This window comes from Triturus cristatus, chromosome 12 (genome assembly GCF_964204655.1).
Source record: "Triturus cristatus chromosome 12, aTriCri1.1, whole genome shotgun sequence".
In the NCBI taxonomy this organism is placed as follows: Eukaryota; Metazoa; Chordata; class Amphibia; order Caudata; family Salamandridae; genus Triturus; species Triturus cristatus.
In genome coordinates, this window is record NC_140595.1 from 201,964,242 (window position 1) to 201,982,814 (window position 18,573).

The 18,573-nt window shown below is 45.9% G+C and overlaps 1 protein-coding gene across 1 annotated transcript in view; it reads left to right on the plus strand.

Annotated features, from left to right (window-relative positions):
- The window catches only part of AARS1 (alanyl-tRNA synthetase 1), a 294,909-nt gene that overhangs the window by 50,128 nt on the left and 226,208 nt on the right, over positions 1-18,573 (plus strand). The window contains exons 3-5 of the mRNA XM_085638756.1: positions 5,025-5,213; positions 5,900-6,045; positions 8,520-8,711. Coding sequence (XP_085494882.1) covers positions 5,025-5,213; positions 5,900-6,045; positions 8,520-8,711 — 527 coding nt within the window. The remainder of the gene's footprint in view (positions 1-5,024; positions 5,214-5,899; positions 6,046-8,519; positions 8,712-18,573) is intronic.

Here is an 18,573-nt window from a genome sequence, read left to right on the forward strand (position 1 = left end):
CATTGGGCCTAACTCTCTCTGCACCCGGCCGCCCTAGAGCCGCTGAGGGTGAACCAACTGTACCTACCTGACCCTGGGAGACCCCGGAGTCTGTGCCCAGAACCTCAACTCTGCCAGTCGAGTACTTACCCTTAAACCGCAAACTCTATTTTCCTCATAGGGTAACATTGACTGGCTTTTTTCCTGAAATTTCTTTTAAGTGTGGACTTTTCAAATCTTCAAATATTCACCAAAAATCAGCCGAGTGACAAAAATGAATTTACTCACCTGCTCTTAGGTGAGCTCCCAGTGCTGGATCTTGGTGCCCAGCAGTGACTCTGAAAAATACCTACAACTGTACTTACCCTTAACAAAATTTTCCTCCATAGGAAACCATTGACTGTTTTTCTGTGAAATTTCTTCTAAGTGTCGATTTCTGCAATCTTTAAATATTCCTCAAAAATCGTATAACATCTAAAAACGTAATTACTTACCTGTTTTGGATAAAGGTCCCAGTACTGAGTCTAGGCACCCAGTACTGGATTATAAAAGTAACGAGAACATACTGTACCTGTAACCTGAATTTTCTTCCATAGGGAATCATTGACTGTTTGCTCTGAAATGTTTTCTAAGTGTCAACGTTTAAAATAGCTAAATATTAGTTAAAAATCATTACAGTACTTAAGTCGACTTTCATCACTTGATTCTGAGAACTGACCCATCATCACTTGATTCTGAGAACTGACCCAGGACTGAATCTAGGATCCAGTCCTGGAATTCCAAAAGTAATCTAAAAAGTAATCTGTTGCAAATAACTTGAATTTACCATTGAGCTCAATGTATTGTTGTGTTTAAAAATAGAGTTGCCTACTGCAACCACTTGTAACTGTTTACTAAAATCTATTGCATATTGCAAAAGTATTTATATGAAACATCTCCTGTTGAGAAAGTATATTTTAAATCCAAGTGTTGGTTCTAAAATAAAACAAGCATATATTTTTTATATATAAATCATTGGCCTAGAGTTCAGTTATTGAGTGTGTGAGACCATTTGCTGACTGAGTGTGTGCAACCAATGCTTTACACTGTCCTCCGATACTGCCTTACTGCTCGACCAAGCTACCACTTTAGAGAGTAAGATTATATCTAACTTTAACCTCTGGCAACCCCTGGGGGACTGTGGACTCTGTACACCCTGTACCCATTAGGGAACAGTATATACAGAGCCACTTTCTCACATTTAGGCCATCTTGAATTTAGACTAAAAAGCAGGTTCTGACTAGATTCAGTGACATACTCCCACCAGATATGGTCACTACTGGGGCGTATTAGACGCAGGACTAGATGCCCATTGGTTACTAGTTCTCCCACCCACCTCGTCCAAATCCAGGATTTAAGAGCACCCCAGACACCAGAACCTTAGATTCGACGTAATACCAAGAAGAGACCCATTTCCACAACCAGGCAGGACTCCACGAAGAGAGGAGCTAAGCTCTGCATCTGTGGCAACCACCCTGCACTTGCTGGATTGCGACTCGACCAAGACAGGAGGCCCGTTCCCAAAAGGAAGGTGAACTCCTCTGTAAAATCCCTTTAGATTAACTAGTCTTCTGCAGCCAGCAGGCACAAACCGCTAAATCCACGACCTTGACCGTCCACTGAGCCGTCTGGCGTGGCTGCTCAGCCACTGGGCAGACAGCTTCTGGGCACTGTAGTCCTGACCCTCAGCAAAGCTCAGCTTTTTACACTATTCCCCTGTCCTCTGGAAGATTTCCTCAACCGCAGCACTTGCAGGTACGAAGGCTTGCTGGTGGTCAATCCGATTACTATCTGCTTTACTCGACGCTCCAAGAGGAGAGATCCAACTGCACGAACGACCAACCACCCCAGTGACGCCATCTTAAAGATCCTGCATTGTTCACCCTCTCTTGGCACACCTGTACGCACCGCTGGCTGCAGATCTATTCAGCACCAATGATAGCCAAGAGCACCTCTCCACCTGAGTCCCCCAAGCCAGTTAGTCGATCTGCCTGGAGACTCCTGGTCCAAAGGCGACTCCATGCTTAAGTTCCAAAGGTTGTTGCTCAGAACGACTCACAAGTACCTTTTTGCTAAGGTAGTCATTTAAATACCGTGAGCCTGATTGACGGCTCTGTTTGACAGCTAAAGTGCACCCCTGCAACCCGCTCCCCTGAGTCAGGTAAAATTGTGTAGGCTGTTGTGTACTGATCTAGGGATTCACAAGGCCATAACCCTGAGAGGGTGCAGTTGAACTCACTCTAACCGATTTAATAATTGTGTTTTTTCCCATTGACCGCAACGTAATGTTTTTCTACACTGCAAAGTACTTATTTATTTAATGAATTAAAATTGATCACACCAGTTATCCTGTATGTATCTATTTCGTTATTTCGTTTTGGTGTCTAAAATTATATAAACACCAGAGCTATTTTTATAAATTGGTGTTGGATTTATCTCCAGTTGTCAGTGACTTATCATGTCCCTCTAAGTGGCCTGTTTGCTCTTTGGCAATCTACCAGGACTGAGAGAAAGTGCCCAAGAGAGTACACGGGGTCCATCTTTGTGTATTGTGCTAGTCTTTCATGGTTCGGCACCCCTGCCATACCACATAATACTTTCACCTTAAAACACACTTGTATTCTCACAGGCTCTAGTGGGGTTGAGGAATGGTGGACATTTAGTAGGTAGGTAGGGTTTCACCTTATTGCACCCCTCTCTTTTTCTTTATTTGTGTGGCTCCGGGATAGATGGAGAAATGTAAAGAGAACTGGGGTTGTAAACCCCCTCACTTTGCAGAAAGGTCTGAGTTTTGGGCAAACCAGGATATCAAGAGGGAGAAATACGCATTGTGGTTTTAAGGGACTAATCATGGCACTTTACACCAAGGTGGCATGTCGTAGGCTAGTAGTGTTCCATGCCCGATACTAGTCTCCTGATGTCAGCAATCATCCTTTGTCCCACACAAATATTTTTATGTGGCATTCTGATTTGAACCATTGGGCTTCTGGAAACTTAAAACCCAATGTCGCATTTAAGCGCGGTGTTCCACTAGGCCCTAGTCTGTTGCTGCAATTTTTAAAGTATATATAGAGCCCTTAACTCCCTATTTAAAATACTGTAGCATTTCCATACTTCAATATGCTGATGATACTTAGCTGTACCGCTCAGCCAGTATACAGACTGAAATCTTTCGATCAAAACTTCACCAGTTGTATAATCTCCCACTCAAGTTCAAAATCTTCTCCATCTGCTACAGGCCCTGGGTATTATCCTTTTCCTGTTCTCCACGCCAAGTCTCTTGACTTTATCATCAACCATAGCCTCAATGTAACTAATCATGTTGCCAAATGGACTTGGTCTCCCCTCCCACCAACCTCATCTTTCTACTAAGCGGAAGCCCTTAATTCCTCATTCAAATATTATATCAGCATTTCAAGTGGTCTTCACTCTTCTTGATGTAGACAGTGCAGTTCTAATGGGCCTTTCTAATCCCACAGTCGTACCTCTAAAAGTCATCTTTCAATCTGCGACTTGACTGATCACAAGAGCTAAGAAATGCATTTCCTAAAATACGCCCACTGGTTCCCTGCTGGAAGCTAGAGCTGAATTTAATATGGCATTTATCTCTTGCAAAGTGTGCTCAGCATTGGTCTTCCATGATACCTAAAAGATAAACTCTAAATTAGAATGGTAAGACAAACACTTGGAATAGAAACCTTCAAATTCGAGAAATCATGATAGCCTGAAGAAGCAAAACCTAAAAGACTTAGCCTTGATCTTCATGCATTCAAACAAGATGTGGCTTGTTGTCTACAGACAACTTTGAAACCTGGGGACCCAGGTTTGAATCCTGAACTCGACAGTTGGCTCTACATTGTAATTTTTGGCAAGCTACTTAATCTCCCTGTGCCAAGGAAAAAAGTGTAATCATCGCAAGCTTGTAGATAATCTCTCAACCTCCCCCCCTGCAATATGCTTACTTTTGCTTACTAGCTATGTTTGCGCTACATAAATACCAACACGTATATACATACATATATATACCTCACAGATGATTCTGGGCCACATGCATCAAAAGAAAAACCGGTCGCAAACTGGCATATTTTCAGAATCTGCCCCTTTGCGGACGATATTTTTGCATTTGGGATGCAATGCAGAAATCGCAATTTAAGGAATCGCAAAATTTGTGATTACTTAAATTGCATTTTAGGCATCGCAAATTGCGATGCCTCAAATGCAATGCATGATGCCATTGAAAATTGCGATTTAGCTATTAGGGGACGCAAATTACCATCAAATGAAACTTGACGGTAATTTGCAAAAACTTTGAAAAATGCACTAAAGTGCATTTTTAAAAGTTCCTGTTTAGACACACACATGCCCGTGGGGCATGTGTGTGCACCACATGTGTTCACATTACAATTTCAGGGGTGCAACAGGGTGTCCTTTTGGCACCCTTGAAAGTGCATGCGCAATTTGCGAGTACCTATTGGGTACTCTCAAATTGCGCATGCAATTCACATTCATTCCAATGTGCCTCTAGGTCCATATGAATGAATAGGAAGCAATTCCTTAATTGTGACTCGTAATTTGCGAGTCTCAAATAAGGAATTTGTAGTAATCGCTTTTTTATTTCCGATTCCTACATGCAATAGCGATTCTTTAATTGCGATTCCTTAAAAATCTTAATTAAAGAATCGCTATTGACTTCTTTGATGCATGTGCACCTTTGTCTCTTACTTTTTCCTTTTCCCTTCATTGAATTTTTATAATTTCTGAATGGATGAAGATTCAATTTTATTCTCCTTACTATGTGTTTGTGACCTGTCCTCCTTAGGGGGATCTAGATGGACTGATTTAGCAAATACCTGCTAAATATAACTGACCGTTCAGTCACTGGGATTTGGGAAAGTGCAGCAGAAGAGCTTGGATACTACTGTTCTAAAATAGGTTTCTCGGCAAAGAAAAGTGCTGAATGAAAAGTTTGCTCTTCTTATCTCTAATGTTTTTTGTATCTTTTTCAGTTCAAGCCAATCTTCCTGAACACCATTGACCCATCACACCCAATGGCCAAGTTGAACCGTGCAGCCAATACTCAGAAGTGCATCCGTGCAGGAGGCAAGCACAATGACCTGGATGATGTTGGCAAGGACGTCTACCATCATACCTTCTTTGAAATGCTGGGCTCTTGGTCATTTGGAGACTATTTCAAGGTGAGCCTGTGGGATGGCACTCAGTACCAGAAGGGATGAAATTGTGCATATTGGTTGCTCGTAGGTTTGTTATAGGTGCAGTACATTGTTGATTGCATTGGATGTTTTTATGTTTGTGATGGAGCTGCTTTCCCCTGGTCTCAGTTTTGGTGCTTCACACTATTTGCCCTGGCCTCATTTATAGATCTGTATGTAGTGAGCCGTGATATATATATTTTTTTTGCTTCTTCTGTTTGACTCCCTGCTGTTTGGTTATTTGCATTGTACACTGCATGTTCAAAGCCTAGAGCTAAATCATCAGAAGGTAGCAAAGGTCCAAAGGGCCCTATCTGTGCTAGTTTTCTAGGATATACCTAAAACAAATATCTATTCTGGATAAAACTCCTGTACATTTACAATTATCCTGAAAATTATGCATGGATATGACCCTCATTGACATATGTTGGACTACTTTGTGTTAGATAGTGGTACTGCATAATGGTATCCCTAATTCTTGATGTTGGCACTGTATATTGTTACCGCAGGGTGCTACATTGACACTAATTGGTACCTTGACATTTTTGATTGTTCTGGGTCAGTGGGAACCTGCAGAAGGTTGTAGTGGTGACAGCAAATACATTGCTGTGATTGAAAGATATTAAAAAGTAAGCGTTTTCAAAGATTCTTACAAAATTTGACTTGTGCAGGAACTAGCCTGTAAGCTGGCCCTGGACTTGCTGACTAAGGAGTTTGGAATCGATATTGACCGTCTGTATGTCACCTACTTTGGAGGGAATGAGGCAGCAGGTCTGGAGCCGGACCTTGAGTGCAAACAGATCTGGCTCAATTTGGGGTAAGGCTTTATTTCTTTTTCATTTGTTTATTGCTACCAACACAGTATAGTGGTTACTGTTCTTGGTTAACCCACTGGATTAAGAGCAGTGCAATGTCGTGAAGCTCCAGGTGACATGATTCTTGATGTGTGTGGCTAAAACAGTCTCAGCAGGATTTCAGAGGTATATTCATTTATTCTTTTTGGGATCTTTTAATGGACATATAGAAGCCCAGTTTTCTCAAGATGGCACTTGAGCTTCTCTCCTAACCAAGTATCATCTCCTACCTTCGTTCTCACCACTGTCATGAAATGGACCTTTTCTGAAAGAATGACTTAGAATGAAAAATATAATCCTCCATTGGATCTACCTGCACTCTTCAAGATTTCTCCATATCCGATATGTAACTGGCAGATGTCCCCTCATAACTAAAAGCCTATCTGGAGACTACTGATCTCTTCAGTCCATTCCAAACAGCTGGAGGACAAAAATACCACCTGATTAGAAATCTTTAATTATGTACTAGCCATAAGCGATACATGCTACTCCCCAGTCCTGGTCCTCTTCTGCCTATTTGTAGACTTTGAATGGCGGTACCCATAAGCAGTCCTATTAAAACACCACCTCAAATAACTGATAAATCAAAACTTTGTTGTGCTCCTCAACTGAGCTTTCTTGTGTTGGCAAGAACTTGAGTAACATTGAATAGAAACATCTACAATACATTTTCCTTGTCAATTACACTCATCTTTTACAACTTCACAGTGCAATACAACTTATTGACAGACAATAATCTGACTTACTGGCTGACAGCAAGCTAGTGTGATGTAAGGTATCCTTCAACAACTTCTTAACTGGAAGTTTCCCACTTTAACCTTGTAGTTTATTCTGTGATGTGTGCTCTAGGTGAATCAAGTGTAGGTGCTACTAATATCTTCCTGATCATCATCACCAGCTATCTAATCAAAAACATTTTAATGGCGTTGGTGTCTCAGACTGTGCAAAGAAACCTCATACACCTTGTTCAAACCAACAACCTTTGGGTCACCAATCATAACCAGCACACAATACTCAAATGGCTGCCTCGTTATTAAGTACATTTGAATTCCTGAGCTGGCTGAATAAGCCAGAGTATAAATTTAATTAGGGAAATGTAAATTCACCACAGTCTTAATCACCAGCAAACCAGACTACAACAGCATCTTCGAGATCTGCCTTGAAAACCCTTGGCTATGCAATTGCAGCGGCTACAGCAACAACCATGCATGCTCACATAAACAAAGAACCATTTTAAACAACTTTTACTTGTACGTTGTACATTTATGTTGGCACTCCAGTAAACCTACCTTATTTCACCAAGGATTTTGGAGGAAACGGCAAGTACATTCATCACCCAAAACCAGTATTAACTTTTCTGATGCCCTTCAAACATCTTGTGCAAGTTAAGTCTTGGTTTATTGAATCCTCATCTGCTATCCCCAGACTTTGAGCATCACTCATAATGTTTTCCCATAATCTAGAAAAAGTGGGCCTGATTTTTTTCAGCAAGCATTTTCAATAACACCATGCTATATGTCTCTTAAACACCCTAGGGCCTTGAAATACATTTGTTTACTTTACAACTACAAATTACATTTTGTTCCTTTAGTAAGGAAACTGCGATAGAACTTCTTTGATGCCTAACACAGGCATCGAAGGCCACTGTGTGTTACTAAGTGCTGTGATGACAACTAAGGTTTTGTTCAGAAATTGCTACCCATTCTTGTTACTTACAATTCCTGGGGACGGCTTTGCAATCAGCTCGCTTTACCCAATATGACAGTCCGTCTTTTAGAATTCACTAGCTTTCAAACAGTTTTTTCCATCTCAGTGACTTTACGACCATCTGTTTTGAGGTCACCTTTCGGAAGTCGAGGTAGAGAACAAAAGTGAGGACAGCAAAAACAGGGTGCAGCCACCCATGAGTGCACTGTGGGGTCGGATGAGGGAGGGGCGAGCTGCACAAAGTGACACTGACCTAGGTGGCCACCTTAATGCTGCCTTCCTACCTCCACAGACCGCTGCATGATGCCCCTGAGCATACACAGTAAGGGCCAGTTGGGACCACGGATTCGGAGAAGGCAAAGTACCAGCAATTGAGACTGATGCTTGCCAGGGCCTGAGAGACTTGCATTCCATCAATGGTCCATTGGAATGTAAAATAGAGAAGTCTGTTCCTGTGGTGCTCTTTCCACACTGCCATGGGTGCAGCTGTGGTTGTTGTGACAGTCTTCACAAGGGTTTATCATGTACAGGGGGGAGCTACTCTGGGACCAACTAGAGAGCCGTGCTTAGCGCCCCCAGCCACAATAACCCTGAAGTGAGAGGGGCAAACCAAGCTGCATTGTGACCAGCTACTTTGGATTGCCCCTGCAAGTCCCTCTGACCCAAATATGAAGACAATTGAGATTTCAACTGTACTCCTTTTTATAACCATGCAAATCTCCCTTGACAGGTTACCTGAAAGCAGAATCCTCCCTGGAAGCATGAAGGATAATTTCTGGGAAATGGGTGACACTGGTCCTTGCGGGCCCTGCAGTGAGATGCACTTTGACCGGATTGGGGGTAGGGACGCGGCACACCTTGTCAACATGGATGACCCCAATGTGCTCGAAATTTGGAACCTGGTGTTCATTCAGTACAACAGGTGAGCTGGACCCTATATTCCATTAGCGAGGTGGGGTTAGCTTCTAATTGTGTATCTCGATTTGTGTTTCCCTTTGCCTGGTCATTTGGTGGCCTGTGCATGTGTCAGGTGTGTTTGTTTTAGAACAAAGGTAAGTGCCGCGAGATGGAAGTCCATGCTGCTTTTCAACTGTTTTGTATGGGCATGCAGAAATTCTCTGATAGTTGTTTGTGATCTTGGTCCTGCAGCTGTTCGTTAGTTGCTGCCAGTGTTTTCACTGGCTCTTCTAGGCACTGTTTCACACAACCTCCAACCCGTGTCCCCCCTTCCCTTATCCAGGAAATTTGCAAAGGGGTGATGGGGTGTAAAAGAGGCTTGAACATGCTTACTTTGTCTTGCATTTACTCATGTTGAGCTAATTAAAAGCATCTCTCTTTTGACGTGGGAATATGAATTTCAACTGTAATGGAAAGACTGTCAATGAACAAAATTTACCCCAGTATTGGAACTTTCATAGATTCTCATGCTTTGTATCATTCCCCGTCGTCGGAATGGGAGCCTCGGTAACAAAAATATATATATATATATACATATGTATAACCATAGAAACAAAAGAGAAAAATAGGCCTAGGCCTCATCTCATTTTGTAGTATATCACCCTCTTTGTGTAAAAGAGCCCAAACTTTTGCCAGGGCCAATCAGCACAGCCTCACCCTCTGGAACCTTCCTGAGAGAGCTCAGAGCCTCAGATTTTTCTACCGCACGTTGTGCTAGGGAGTCTCCACTGAGCTCTGCTCAGTTTTTCACAGAGTTACTTTTGGATATCTTTATTACCATCTTTTGAGACAGAATGTCAGAAAAGGAGAAGAAAGCTTTATTTAGGGCTTGTGCCTCTTGTGGGAAGAAGAGACTGTTTGTGGAAGACAGGCATGAGAACTGCATATACTGCCTGTACCCGGAACACAAGGCCACCGACTGTAAAATCTGTCGGACCTTCTCGACCAAGACCTTGAGAGACAGAGAGGGGCGCTTGCTGACGTGGCTGCAGAAGATAAAGACCAGGGAGGTCATTTCTTCGGATGAGGAAGGATCTATCTCTGGCACCTCCCCCAGGAGATCGAAGAAGAGGGGTAGGTCATCGCCCTCCACTTCTGCGGAACCCCCTCTCAAGGTTCCTCTCAAAGCCCCTCACGGGATCTCTGACAGGTCTGAGGAGGCTGGTCCCAAAAAATCTCCTCACGACAGTGTAAAGGAGAGGCAGGGACGGGCTACTGTGGACATAGCCCCTAAGGACAATAAGGGGGTTGCTACATCTACCCCTCCGTCCCAGAAGGAGAAACCTGTAAAGAAACAGGCTGCAGAAACTCCTCAGTTGGTGCCACTGAAGAAACCGCGTCCGTCGACGCAGGCGGCAGCAGGTACGTCGACGACGATCTCCTCGATTAAGCCTATTTCCATGGGGTCGTCCACGAGACCGTCGACAATATCTACTTCGTCGACGGCGGTGTCGACAACGAGGACCACGTCGACGACGACGACGACGACGAGTTCGTCGATGTTGATGACTACAAGTTCGTCGACGAGACTGTCGACGGGTGCTCCGCCGACGATGAAACATACTACGTCGACGAAAAAGAAAGCTCCGTCGACGACTGCTCCGTCGACGACTGCTCCGTCGACGACTGCTCCGGTGACGGCTGCCCCGTCGACGACTGCTCCGTCGACGACTGCTCCGTCGACGAGGATTACAGGACTGTCGACGGCCTCATCGTCGACGACGATTTCAGCTCCGTCGACGACAGTTGCCTTTCAGTCGTCGTCGAGTGCGTCGACATTGGAAATCCCGTTGCCATCGACTCCGTCGACGAGACCGCCGACGGGACCGTCGACGACGAAAAATTTGGATTTTTCAACCCAAAGATTAGTGATTACACCGGACATGACTTCCCCTAGGCGGGTCACGCCTTTGCCACCATCCATGCTTCTCGAGGACTCGGAGGAGGATGAGGAGGATGGGCAGTTTGGGGACGCATACAGCCTTTCAGACCTGAATGTCAAACAGCAGGACACAGATACGGAGGAGTTTTATGGCCCAGAGGGGCAGGAGGGGCACCAACAGGGATTACGCCCCCGCCCTCTAAGGCAGGACCTAATTGCCTTGCCAGTGGCTTTGGTGTCGGATTTGCAACAGATGCTGCAAGACTATAGATCTCGTTTTCCGACGTTGCCGGATCGCACTCCAGTGCGTCCTTCTCCTTTGGAAGTGCCACGTGACATACCAATGGACTTGCCACCTCTACCAAGAGAGGTACCTCGGTCCATTTCACCAGTGCTGCCCTTAGTGGTTCCCCAACCTTCAGGTACGGAACCTGCTGATGATGACGCGGACGATGGAGATACGGACGAAGACGACGAGGGACAGGTGATCCCTCTTACAGATCCAGGGGATCCAGATGGGGACCCTGATGATACACAGGATCCTGATGCTGTAGGCCGAGAGACAAATATATCGCCTCCGGTGGACATTGGTGGTTTCCATAATTTGATGGAACGGGCATCCAAGAGGTTTGGTTTGCCCTTTACGGTGGAGCAGTCCGACTGCTTCCTATATGACTTTAAAGCCCAATATAAGAAGTCTGTAAGATCAATTCCCATTATAGAACATGTCTGGGATGAGGGACTGAAGACAATGCAGAATCCAGCAACCGTCGTTCCGGTTCTTCCCCGGCTGGAGAAGAAATACAAGGCACCAGAGGGCAGTCCTGCGTGTCTTCTAGGACAACCTAAGCCGGATTCTGTTATTTCACAAGCTGCTCAAAGTAAATCTAAGAATCCGTCCACTCCTTTAACCACGCCTCCAGATAAAGAAGGCAGAAGACTGGACAATGTGGGTAAAAGATTCTCCACCATGGCCAGCTTGTTGGTGCGGGCAGCTAATTCTCTGGCTATTCTGGGCAGATACGACCGCCAGATGTGGTGTGATATGGAACCATTCCTGGACCAGCTACCAGAAACTAGTCAAGACGAAGCCAGACAGGTGCTGATGGAGGGAGAACGATGCTCTTCGGAAGTCATCGACTGTGCGATGGACATTGCCTCAACTGCTTTCAGGGCTTTGGCGGGCTCAGCCGTCTTGCGCCGCCTAGGCTGGTTGAAGGCGACTTGGTTTCGCCAGGAGGTCCAGAATAAGATCTTGGACCTCCCCTTTGACGGAGAGATGCTTTTTGGAAAGCATGTGGATGACGCCCTCCAAGGCATTAAAAAGGACACCGATACAGCTAAGTCCTTAGGCTCTTTGACCTACCGCAAGGTGCCATTTAAGGGGGCACGTGGTAGGGGGTTTTCTAACTACAGAGGAAACCAACGACAGTATTCCTCTCAATCTGGACAGTCCTATAAAGGACAATATTCCAGCCAGCGCCAAGGACAGTCGGCGTCTTTCTCTCGGCAGTCCCAGAGAGGACGTCAGAATCGTCAGGGACGAGACAACGCCAAGAGGCAATAGCGGCCTCCTGGCTCTGGCTACTGTTCCTCCCCTGCCACTAACACCGGTCGGGGCAGGATATCTTTTTGTCTGGACAGCTGGGTGCGTTTAACATCAGACCGGTGGGTCTTGAACATAGTTCAGAGTGGCCATACGTTGGAGTTCCAAGATCTTCCTCCAACAAGAGCTCCAGACGCCCGTGCAGCGAAACATCTCCGACTATTACATCTCGAAGCCCACCAGCTTTTCATCAAGGGGGCGATAGAGCCCGTGCCACTTTCACAAAGGGGCAAGGGGTTTTATTCCAGGTTCTTCCTGGTTCGGAAGACGGAGGATGCATGGCGTCCTATACTAGACCTCAGGGAGCTCAACACCTATCTCATCAAGCTCTCTTTCAGGATGGTCACACTCCAGGATATTCTAAGGCTGCTCAATCCGGGAGATTTTTTGGCGTCCCTGGATTTAGAGGATGCTTACTTTCATGTTCCGATCCACCCAGCTCACAGGCAATATCTACGCTTCACAGTAGGCAAGAGCCATTTCCAGTTCAAGGTGCTCCCGTTTGGCCTTCGGTCGGCACCCCGCATTTTCACGAAGAGGCTGGCACCAGTCGCGGCTTTCCTGAGGAAGCAGTCCTTGGAAGTGTTCCCGTACTTGGACGACTGGCTCATCAAGGCTCCGTCGTTCAGGGCAACGTCTCAGGCTGTGTCAACTTGCATAAGATTGTTCGCCCATTTGGGTCTTCAGCTCAATGTGTCCAAGTCGGAACTGATACCCTCCAGGTCACGGAAGTTCCTTGGGGCAATTCTGGACACGAGACGATGCACGGCTCGTCCGTCAAAGGAGCGTCAGGGCAAACTGGCCGCTTCCGCTCGTCTACTACTGCACAAGAGACATGTATCGGTTCGTCAGTACAAGTCCTTGCTCGGATCAATCTCATCCTGCATACCTTTGATACCGCATTGCAGGCTACATATGCGTCCTCTACAGGAGGAGCTGGACAAACAGTGGCGTCAGGCAGAAGGATCGTTCAACGACAAAGTATGGATAACACCTGCCATGCGCACGGCTTGCGAATGGTGGCTGGTGAAGGAAAACATCGCAGGAGGATTAACGTTCCGAGTCCCTCCTTCTCCTATGGTGGTGACCACGGATGCTTCCCTAGAAGGGTGGGGAGCTGTCCTCCAGGAGCTTCAGGTCAGCGGTCACTGGAGTCCAGCAGACAGACTGCGCCACATCAATCTTTTGGAGCTGAGGGCCATTCACTTAGCCTTGCTGGCGTTCCTCCCCAGACTTCAGAACCGTGCAGTGCTGGTCCGGACAGACAACACTACGGCCATGCACTATATAAACAAGCAAGGGGGAACGAGATCACGGACGCTGTCCAAAGAAGCTCAGGTGATCTGGGAATTTGCCATCTCTCACGGGATCACTCTGCGAGCCGAGCACCTGGCGGGGTGTCTCAACATCACAGCGGATGCTCTAAGTCGGCAGACGAAGGTGACACACGAGTGGGAGCTGGATCAGGCCACTCTGGAGGCAGTGTTCAAGAAATGGGGTACTCCGACCATAGACCTCTTTGCGACCCCGGAGAACGCCAAGTGCCGGTTTTACGCAAGCAAGGTTCCCCAGCGAGGGTCTCTGGGGAATGCCCTTTCGATTGCTTGGTTCGGCGCATTTTGCTACGCCTTTCCTCCGATTCCCCTCATTCCTCGAGTTCTCAGGAAGGTCAGGGCAGAACCATGCAAAATGATCCTCATTGCTCCAGCATGGGCGCGGCAGTTCTGGTACTCGGAACTCCTACTTCTCTCCCAAGATCGCCAGATTCGCTTGCCACTGATTCCATCTCTGTTATCGAGAAATCAGGGGCAAGTCCTCCATCCGGATCCGGAGTCACTTCACTTGTCAGCGTGGCTCCTGAACACAGAGAATTCCGCCATCTGAATCTGTCTAAGGAATGCAGGGATGTTCTATCTCAGGCGCGGGCACCAAGCACTAATAAGACCTACAGGGCAAAGTGGAAGAGATTTTGCCTTTGGTGCCAGAGGAATAAACTCCATCCTTACAAATCCCGGCCACATCAGATTCTGCCCTACATCCTGTCTCTGGCTAAATCGGGTCTGGCGCACTCTTCGATCAAGGTGCATCTGGCTGCCTTATCCCGCTTTCGACGGAAGACATCGGGGCCATCTCTATGGTCTGCAAGAATTGTTAAGCAGTTCCTTAAGGGGTTATTTCGGATGTATCCTCCGGTCCGGCCACCTCCGCCTATCTGGCAACTTAACCTGGTACTGGCTCAACTGATGAAAGCGCCCTTTGAGCCGATTCACAAAGCGGACTTGAAGTTCCTATCTTGGAAACTGGCCCTTCTCCTAGCATTGACTTCGGCTAGGAGAGTTAGTGAACTCCAGGCTCTCTCTATAGTGGAGCCTTTTCTACAGTTCAAGAGGGATGTCATGATTTTGAGAACCAACCCAAAATTCATCCCGAAGGTGCCTTCGGAGTTTCATTTGAATGAACCCTTAATTTTGAACTCCTTTTTTCCGCGTCCTTCCACTCAAGCGGAACGAACATTGCATTCTTTGGATGTCCAAAGATGCCTGAAATTCTATCTGGAGCGCACACGCTCTTTCAGAAAGTCTACTCAACTATTTATCGCCTACAGTGCACCACGGAAGGGGTTACCGCTCGCCAAGAGTGGCATTTCCCGCTGGATCTCCAGTGCAATTCAGTACTGTCATCAGGCTGCGGGCAAACCTTTGGATAAAAGGGCCCGGGCGCATTCTACGAGAGCGATGGCGTCTTCAGTGGCTCTCTTTGCTGGAGTGGCGATTAAGGACATCTGCAGGGCAGCAACGTGGAGCAGTGTACACACCTTCACGAAGCACTACTGCCTGGAATCGGTGGGACGAGCTGACGCTGCGGTTGGTCAAGCAGTCCTCCGGAATCTTTTTCAATGAGAGGTGAGCTTTCCCTACAATCCCTCCATCCTGGTAAGCACATTTGGTTTCAGTAATGGTTGTTTTATCATGTGCACTGAGATGATTTTGTAAAGCCATGTAATTACCGAAATGTGCTTGTCGTGATCTACTGCTTGCTATTCTGATACAAAGCATGAGAATCTATGAAAGTTCCAATACTGGGGTAAGAAAACAAGTTACTTACCTGTAACTTTGGTTCCCCAGTATTGGTAACTTTCATAGATTCTCATGCGCCCACCCACCTCCCCTGGGAAAGCTCTGCCGGTTTACTAAGGTAGTGGCTGTTGGCACAACGGCTACGAAAATCTGAGGCTCTGAGCTCTCTCAGGAAGGTTCCAGAGGGTGAGGCTGTGCTGATTGGCCCTGGCAAAAGTTTGGGCTCTTTTACACAAAGAGGGTGATATACTACAAAATGAGATGAGGCCTAGGCCTATTTTTCTCTTTTGTTTCTATGGTTATACATATGTATATATATATATATTTTTGTTACCGAGGCTCCCATTCCGACGACGGGGAATGATACAAAGCATGAGAATCTATGAAAGTTACCAATACTGGGGAACCAAAGTTACAGGTAAGTAACTTGTTTTCTTCTTGTGCTGCAGTTGGTAAAAGACAATATTAAGAAATTAAATTGCTATGTATGTTTAATGAAAACTTTGCTGGGATTTCCAGGCACAAATAATATGCCTTGAAAGTATGTTTGCATTTTCAAGCTTCTGCACTGAAAACATTTCAGTTTTCTGTGTATCCAGTATGTCTCAAGGGCTAAACCTAGGCTAGTAAAATCTGTTGCCAACTGCACAGCAGGGGAGATGGTGGAGATCAAATTGGACATTATTGAATAAAAGCTGTCCACGCCAAAGGTGCGTCCTTTTTCCCAGCATCCTAGGGATTCTAAAGGGGTCCGGGGTTTGTGGATTTTCCTGTAGGGGACCGAGAAATTAGCCAAAATATAGCTACATTTCGTGCTTTCTTGGAAAAATTTGAAATAATTGCTGCAGAAGAAAGTGTGGTTTTCCTGCAAATGGCATCAACAAAATTTGCGAGTTTGCGAGTACCCAATAGGTACTCGCAAATTGCGCATGCAATTTCAAGGGTGCCAAAAGGACACCCTGTTGCACCCCTGAAATATGCATCTGTGCACATGTGGCGCACATACATACCCTAAGGGCATGTATGTGCGCTACACGGCACTTAGAAAAATGCCAAAAAGTGCATTTTTACAGGAATTGGCAAATTTCCGCCAACTAGAAGTTGGTGGTAATTTGAGATTCCTTAATGCAAAATTGCAATTTACGATAGGTACCTCAATTGCATTTAGGGAATCGCAAATTGCGATTCCTTAAATGCATTCGCAATTCAGGTAATCGCAAATAATTGCGATTTCCCATATTGCGATTCCAAAATGTTGATACATTGCAAAAACGCATTTTTGCGTTCTCAAAGGGGCTAATTTTGTGAATCCGCCCATTTGCGAACGCAAAAAGCATTGATACATCTGGCCCATAGCCTCTTCTATACCTCTGCGGGGGCTCCCTGGACTCTGTGCACACTATACCTTACTTTGGTATAGTGTGTATATATAGAGCCAGCTTCCTACAACCCCCATGTCGAGTAAGCCCCCCCCCCCCCCTCAACTCAACAAAGCCCTGGTTGTCTAGTGGTGAGATTCCTGCTCTATGATCTTTTTCCCGCCTGCGGTCGTGGAGATCGAATCCACTACAACAAGGAAAAACTCAGTTTGAGACATGTGTGGCTGTAGATACACATCCTTTGCATACTCCTGTCATCTAGTGTTGGGCCCGGATGTGTGCAAGTTGTTTTTCTCTGAAGAAGTCTTTTGAGCCAGGAGTTCAAGTGGTGACTCCTCTTGGAGATAGTGCGCATGGGCTTCGACTCCATTGTTAGATGGTTTACTCTCCGCCATCTGGTTCGGATGTGTATGCCTGCAGTCTGGTTCAAGGCCGTTACAGTGCTCTTTTTTTGCTTGTGCAATACTCACCCTAGTCTGAATTGTTTTGATCGCTCCTCCCATTCTGCATATCGAGGTATAGCTACATCGATCATCGAGTCAACGCACTTTGACTACGGCCCCTACAGGGCCTTGCCTTTTCGGTTCTATTTCCTCAGTCTCCACCAGGTTCTCCAGAAAATGCCCTGCTGGTGATGGAACGAATACCCTTTCATTATTGCCCGTGTTCTAGCATGAAATATCTCGGACCGACTTAAATCAGGTCTGTAATCTTTGCTTGCCACCAGAGCACAGACAGGCGGATTGTGAAGCCTCTCTCCCCTTGCTCTCCCCCAAGAAATCCGAGACGGTCAAACATGTTGGCTCAGGATGCCATGGAAAAGCATTGAGGACACTCCGGCCATCTTATGCTATGAAGACGTCCAAGAACACTATGAGCACCCTTAACCATCAGTTGCAGAAGAAGAGGCAATTCTCCATTGAGGGCAGTTATGGCTCTGACCTCGAGGTCGACCTGCAGATGGAGGCAGTCAATCTGGCTCAACAGACTGTGAGTATGAAAGCTTGAAGCCTTAGGCATCAACCACTTTGGTGTTGTGCCGACCATCCTTGCTGGAGAACAAGGACAAGGGAGACCCTACTCTCTAGGAGCCAGGGTAATTGGTTTGTAACAGAAACAGTGGTTCTTGCGGGAAAATCGGAACACTATCTTGATAATAGTATGCACAATCGCAATGGTTCAGGGTTACTGTGACGTCAGGAAAAAAAAGGCTAGCAAGGACACAACTGGCTGTATTACCAATATTGCTTTTATATATCAAACAATGTATAGATTTGTACATAAAGAAAAAAACATGATAGTACTAGGTGTCCCCAGTGAAATTGGAAACTAAAGTAATGAAAAAGCTTTTAAATTGGTGACATATGTGACTTATTTTCCACAAAATCGACCATAAACAATTATACAATGATCACAACCACTTTGTACAATAATCAGGGCTGATTGAATTGGTTCATTTTGATATATTGCTGACGACGTTTCGACCCTTTAAAACAATATAGGGTCTCTTCAGGACCGGTGGGTGTAGGGACATCTGAAAGGCGATTGTGCAGCGACGTGAAGAGTGAAACACCGGTTGAGTGAAAGAAGAAATAAAAGATATTCACAAGGAACCAAGGTAGACGGATCAGTCTGATCTACCCGTCTGTGATGCTTTGACACGCACTTCAGATCGCTCCATTCATTCACAAGAAGGCACCCGGACACGAAGGCATGATCCAGTACCCGTGTCAGCTAACAGACTTACAGACATAGTCGCTACCACACTACGTGTGCAATTGGCAGCCATCCTGAGATCTCTTCGCTTGCACCAAAGACGGAGTGCACCATTAATCTCATCCTCCGGCATTGACCGCGCGTAGCATCCTTGAGGTTGCCAGCTC